This window comes from Daktulosphaira vitifoliae, unplaced genomic scaffold, assembly GCF_025091365.1.
Source record: "Daktulosphaira vitifoliae isolate Bord-2020 unplaced genomic scaffold, ASM2509136v1 Scaffold_1, whole genome shotgun sequence".
NCBI classification, from domain to species: Eukaryota; Metazoa; Arthropoda; class Insecta; order Hemiptera; family Phylloxeridae; genus Daktulosphaira; species Daktulosphaira vitifoliae.
This window is the reverse complement of record NW_026099572.1, coordinates 83141513-83146903: the sequence shown is the minus strand read 5'-3', so window position 1 is coordinate 83146903 and position 5391 is coordinate 83141513. Positions and strand designations below refer to the sequence as shown.

Sequence of the window (5391 nt, the reverse complement as noted above, 5' to 3'; positions counted from 1 at the left end):
GCTAAAAAACGCTGAGATGGCTATGGCAATGCAAACATAGAGAAGACTGACAACAACTCAATGTAGCACAATGATAGCATAAATATTCACAACACAATTTCTCGACAGCATATTGATGTGTATCCAACACAGTATATGTTAATTATTATAATTTTTAATCACTCAATATTTAAGAGTAATTCTGTTAGTTTATCAAAAATAAAGTGATGAATAAAAAAACAGTACGTGTTACGAGTACGCGCGGATGAAGTAAAACTTCATTCGTTATGAAAATATCGCATGAAAATTGGAATCTATTGATATTAAATCTTATATGTAATTTAATAAAATCCATTTTATTAACTTAATTCAAAATTTGATTACATTGGCTAGTAAAAATAAAGTGTAAACACTTAATAGGTTGTTGGGAAAATGTTTAAAATTATAAATAAATTATTTAATACATTTTAAACCAAATTACTTTAATTTTCGAAAATAGTGTTTAATTATAATATAAATATATTTTACAACCGACTGTGACGCTCGATAATCTGATTTTTATCCCAAACCCTCTATAAAGAATTTTCACTTAAAAATAGATAATTTGTATATTCCTAGCCCTCCAGTATTTAATTTAATTTACACGTATTCTTTTCAATAATAGATGAGTCAGAATAAAAAGGAACTTAAATAATTAAATGTTATTTAGATTTAAAAAAAAAAAAAAAAACTCATTAATATCAGAATCACAATAATTCTAAAGATATTGATAAAAATAAAATCTTTTTATGTACAATTACTATATAGATCAAAAACATAATTTTTGATAAAAATAAATTATTAAATTTTAATTGGTTAATGAATTTAATTGATAATTAATAAAATGTTATAATACTATATAAAATACTTAATTCAAAATATTTAATGTTTTTAATCAATTTATTATATTGTTTATTTAAAAATCATTAATTTCAATTTAACAAAATGCTCAATTATACAGTAAAATATATTGAAATTATACATCCATGTATATCATTCATTATTCAATTCCAAACAATAAACCATAAACTTAAGGTGTGCATCTATCCAAGAATCTAGGATATAGACATACTTCTCGAATATGATATCTGTTTAATAACCAACACATAAATCTTTCTAATCCCAGACCATATCCGCCATGAGGGCATGATCCAAATTTTCTCTATAAAAAAAAAACATTGTAAGATTAAGAGAAATATTATTTAGCCAGATTTTTATGACAATATTTAGTCTAACATACAGGTTTTATTTTTAAAATATTTGAGTGTTTAAATTTCAAATTGAATTTTTTTTAACACACATATTTTTATACAGATATTTTAACTTCTATATAATTATATTTAGTATAGTAATGATGATTATACCTGATCTGTATACCAGTAGTATGGTTTTGGGTCAATTCCTGTTTTTTTATATCCGGCCAGCAATTCTTCTTGATCCCAAATACGCATCGATCCACCAACAATTTCACCAACATTTGGTAACAATACATCAACCTGATTGAAAAAAAAAAATCAACAAATAAATATAAATTAATAGATTAAATTAATACAGATTCGGTAAGTTGGTTATCTTCAGGACAGCGTGACATATAAAATGATTTAATTTCTGCAGGAAACCTACACAACATTATTGGTTGATTTATCATGTCTGTCATTTTTCTTTCAGCCATTTCTGGGATGTCCTAGAATTCATTAAAATAATAAATACTTTATTACAACATTTCAAAATACTACAAAAATTCATTAAATAATAATATAATACACACAATGTAATTTAACATAATTCATTAAAATAAACAAAATAATAATTACTTCACCAAACTCAAAAAATGTATCATCTTCTTTTTTTATATTGTTTTGGCGTAGAAATTCTATTGCTTCTCCGTAGTTCATTCTTTTAAAAGGCTTTTGTGGAACAACAAAATTCTAAAAGAAGTGTAATATAAAATTATAGTTGTAGTGCAGTGATGTAATTGAAATAAAAACAAATATTATTTTATAATTAATAAATAAAAAAAATTAATTAAATATACAAAAGATCATTCTATTAAGTGTTAAAAATTAAACTGTATTTATTGTATAATTAAACATAATTGAATAAAACAAATTTTTTTATCATAATTCATTTTTTGTGAGACTTTTTTTTATAATACCAAACATTCTATGTATTCTGATTTTGTAAGTTAAACATACATTAATAATGAAGGGAATTTGTACATTTAAATGATTACTCTATATTTATATTTAAAACATATTAGGAAAGAAAAAAACTGGAGATATTTTTATGATACCTAAACAAAAATTAACATTTTATAATAAAGACAATATTTTACTATTTTTAAAAACGATGTATAAAAATATAACTTACTGGATTCAATTGTTTAACAATTTCTGCATGAGGGGATTCTAAGACACGTTTTACTACATCACAAATCATATCTTCTATTCTATCCAATAAATCATTAAAAGATATGAATGGACATTCAGCTTCAACATGTGTATATCTAAAAAAGAATAAAATATTTTATTAACATTTATTTTTATTATTATTGTTATTCTTACTCTGATAAATGTCTTCTAGTTCTACTTTGTTCTGCTCGATAACTTTGAGCCATACAAAACACATCACCAAGTGCTGGTAAGCATGTTTCTAGATAAAGTTGGGAACTTTGAGTTAAATATGCTTCTTGCCTAAACAGATATTTTGTAGTGAAACTAATATATTTATGCAGCTAAATAATTACCCAAAATAATCGAGTTTAAACAATGTAGAACCTCCTTCTACTTGAGTCTGCACTAGAGTTGGTGGAACCACTTCTACATAACCATTGTCTAAATGATGCATACGGAATGCTTGAGTAACAATAGACCTCATCAATAAAATTTTGGAAGTCTAAGAACAAAAAACGTTATTTTGAACAAAATGTTTTGTTTATTACCTTTATTAATGTTACATTTTCTCCACGAATGGCAATATGTCTATTATCTAACAAGACATCTGGATGAGCATCTTCATTTAAAATAGAATCAGCACCTCCTGGAGGAGCTAATGTTACTAATTCCCAAAAATCAACTTGAAGTTCATGCCCCCCTGGAGCCTAATAATAATTCATGTTAATAAGTATTCAGTTTTATAGATTATGCTTAAAGATTCTTACAGATTTTCCTTCAGGTACTTCTTTTAAAATTCCATAAAGTAATACAGAGGATTCTGTAGATAACATTAATGCATTGTATGTTTGACATAATTTATCATTAAGCACTGTCTGTAAAAATCCAGTTCCATCACGAAGTGTTATAAACATCAATGATTTTCCTAAAAAAACATTCCACCATAGTATATTTTTTTATAATTATTAAGTAAAGCAAAAATACCTTGTCGCCTTAATCTATGGACCCATCCATATACTTTTACTCTAGAATTACGATATTCTTTAGCATTTCTAATTTTAATTAATTTAGCAGGTGATAACGTTAAATCTTCATTTATAGTAATTTTTTTGGCATCTTCTAAATTTTTATTACGTTTAGCTGTATCTTCTTCTTCTTTTTTTGCTTTTTCAGCATTTTTATGATTATCTCTTACCCACAATTTTTGATTTTTTTTTAGTTGTGTTTTAGGAGCAACCTCATAAATCTATTAGTTCAAAAATTAATTAAACATTTTTAAAACATACATTTAAATAGTGACCTTTTAAGATATTTAATAACCCCAAGATATTTGGTTAATAAAAATTTGTTTTTTGTTTTAATTCTGCTTTAATTAAATAATTGAACTAACAATATATGTATAATGTAAATACAACACAATTCAATTTACTTCCTATAAACACTATAATGTATCTATAAAATTATTCATTGTTCAATTGGTTAAATAATTGTTCAAAATATAATACTTACTTGTCCTTCATTTTTAGAATCTACAAAAATTGCAGGAAATGGTTCTTTTCCAGCATGTTTCATTGCACGCAATATGGATTTAAAAGGTTTTGTTTCGCTACCATCACCTATCTCATCGCTGCCAAGTTTTTCAGAAGTGTATAACTCACCTAGAAAAACCGACACAGATATATAATTTATAACATTAAAATATATTGATTTAAAGGAAAATTTCTAAATAAGATTTTTTGAGAGATACTACACATTTTTGTGTATATAAGAAAATATATAGACTTAAAAACCTCAAAGCATAATCATTTCAATAATTACTATGACATAAAATAATAACTTAACAGGAAAATAAATCATTTTAAAAATATCTAGATATTAAAAATCATTTTAATTTATGCGTTTATTGTTACACCCATCATAACTTATAATAAAGTAATTAAATGTAAATCTAATAAATTTCAATTGAGAAAATAATTTTAATAAATATTTATATAATATTTTACAGATTGAAAGATCAATCCTTAATAATGATCAAAATTATAAAAATTACCTATGGAGAGGTTTTCGAGAGAAACATCTTCTTCAGACATCTTGTTAAAGTTGTATCTTGTAAAATGATTTCAATAAGACCTGTTTACAAATCAACATTATTTTAAATTATAACACATATGTACAAAGTTCAAAATCGGTAAAATAAATTTGCTGACGGATCATTTAAAAAGGTTATCTTCGGATAGGATTTAAGTAAAGTTTAGTTCTCCCCTACCAATGTATGGTAAAAAAAAGAATAATGAACTAGTAATTTTATTAGTAAAAGTAAATAATAATTGAAAAACCTACTATTTCCAATGAAAAATGTTACTCAAATTAATATATATATATATTTATATTATTTAGTGTATACCAATTTAAAAAAGCTATACCAAAATACTTAAGTTGATGGCCTGTCAGATGGGATCACTAAACGTCCACGACTCAATTATTAACCGGGTAGAACTTATTATCAATAAGTTTATAAGTAATAAGAAAAAATAGGTTATAATCACGAGTATGATTATGTAAATTTTTAATCACATATGAACTACTTAGATAACATATGAGTTATTCAGGCCGCTAGATGTCACTACTTGTTTAGTTTTCATAGTTTATAAGTTTAAATTAGATAGAATACAAAATAACAAAAGCATCTAAAGCTAGTACTATAAGCAGTAAATTTACGTTCAATTTAATTTTAAAGCACAATGGGAAACTCAAAGACCAAATCTCATCGTTTAACCATTACACCAACAAAAAACATTATTGGTTAAAAGTTCCCATAAAATAATTCTGTTTTATCTCATTTTTTGTAATTTCAATGAGTGACCGTTTATAAATTACTAATAAAAACAGCTTAACAACATAAGACATTTTTTTTAGCTTCGATGCGAAGCAGAGAAGGTATTGGTTTTACTATGATGTGTATATTTTTTTTTTTTTTTTT

At 24.5% G+C, this 5391-nt stretch overlaps 1 protein-coding gene across 3 annotated transcripts; it reads right to left on the bottom strand.

The window, feature by feature from the left end:
- Positions 1-899: 899 nt before the first annotated feature.
- Positions 900-4959, bottom strand: LOC126893952 (asparagine--tRNA ligase, cytoplasmic). 3 transcript variants are annotated; one of them, XM_050664523.1, is made up of 13 exons: positions 4835-4959; positions 4462-4541; positions 3921-4069; positions 3396-3657; positions 3179-3336; positions 2975-3118; positions 2765-2913; positions 2583-2711; positions 2389-2524; positions 1833-1946; positions 1571-1702; positions 1383-1514; positions 900-1180 (listed from the first exon to the last, which is right to left on the bottom strand). In XM_050664523.1, the coding sequence occupies exons 2-13, from the start codon at positions 4499-4501 to the stop codon at positions 1049-1051; spliced, it is 1677 nt and encodes a 558-aa protein (XP_050520480.1). In that variant the 5' UTR covers positions 4502-4541; positions 4835-4959; the 3' UTR covers positions 900-1048. The 3 variants fall into 3 exon arrangements, with proteins under 3 accessions (XP_050520480.1, XP_050520481.1, XP_050520479.1); XM_050664524.1 differs by having other exon boundaries at positions 4816-4923; XM_050664522.1 differs by having other exon boundaries at positions 4752-4909.
- Positions 4960-5391: the final 432 nt, after the last annotated feature.

Bases quoted from the DNA above. Each gene is read 5' to 3' on its own strand.
- LOC126893952 (XM_050664523.1), bottom strand. From the start codon at position 4,501: ATGTCTGAAGAAGATGTTTCTCTCGAAAACCTCTCCATAG. The intron at 3,337-3,395 runs GTATTTTTGCTT...ATGTTTTTTTAG, and splicing joins CCATAGATTAAGGCGACAAG to GAAAATCATTGATGTTTATA. The intron at 1,181-1,382 runs GTATAATCATCA...TTTTTTTTATAG, and splicing joins ACTACTGGTATACAGATCAG to AGAAAATTTGGATCATGCCC.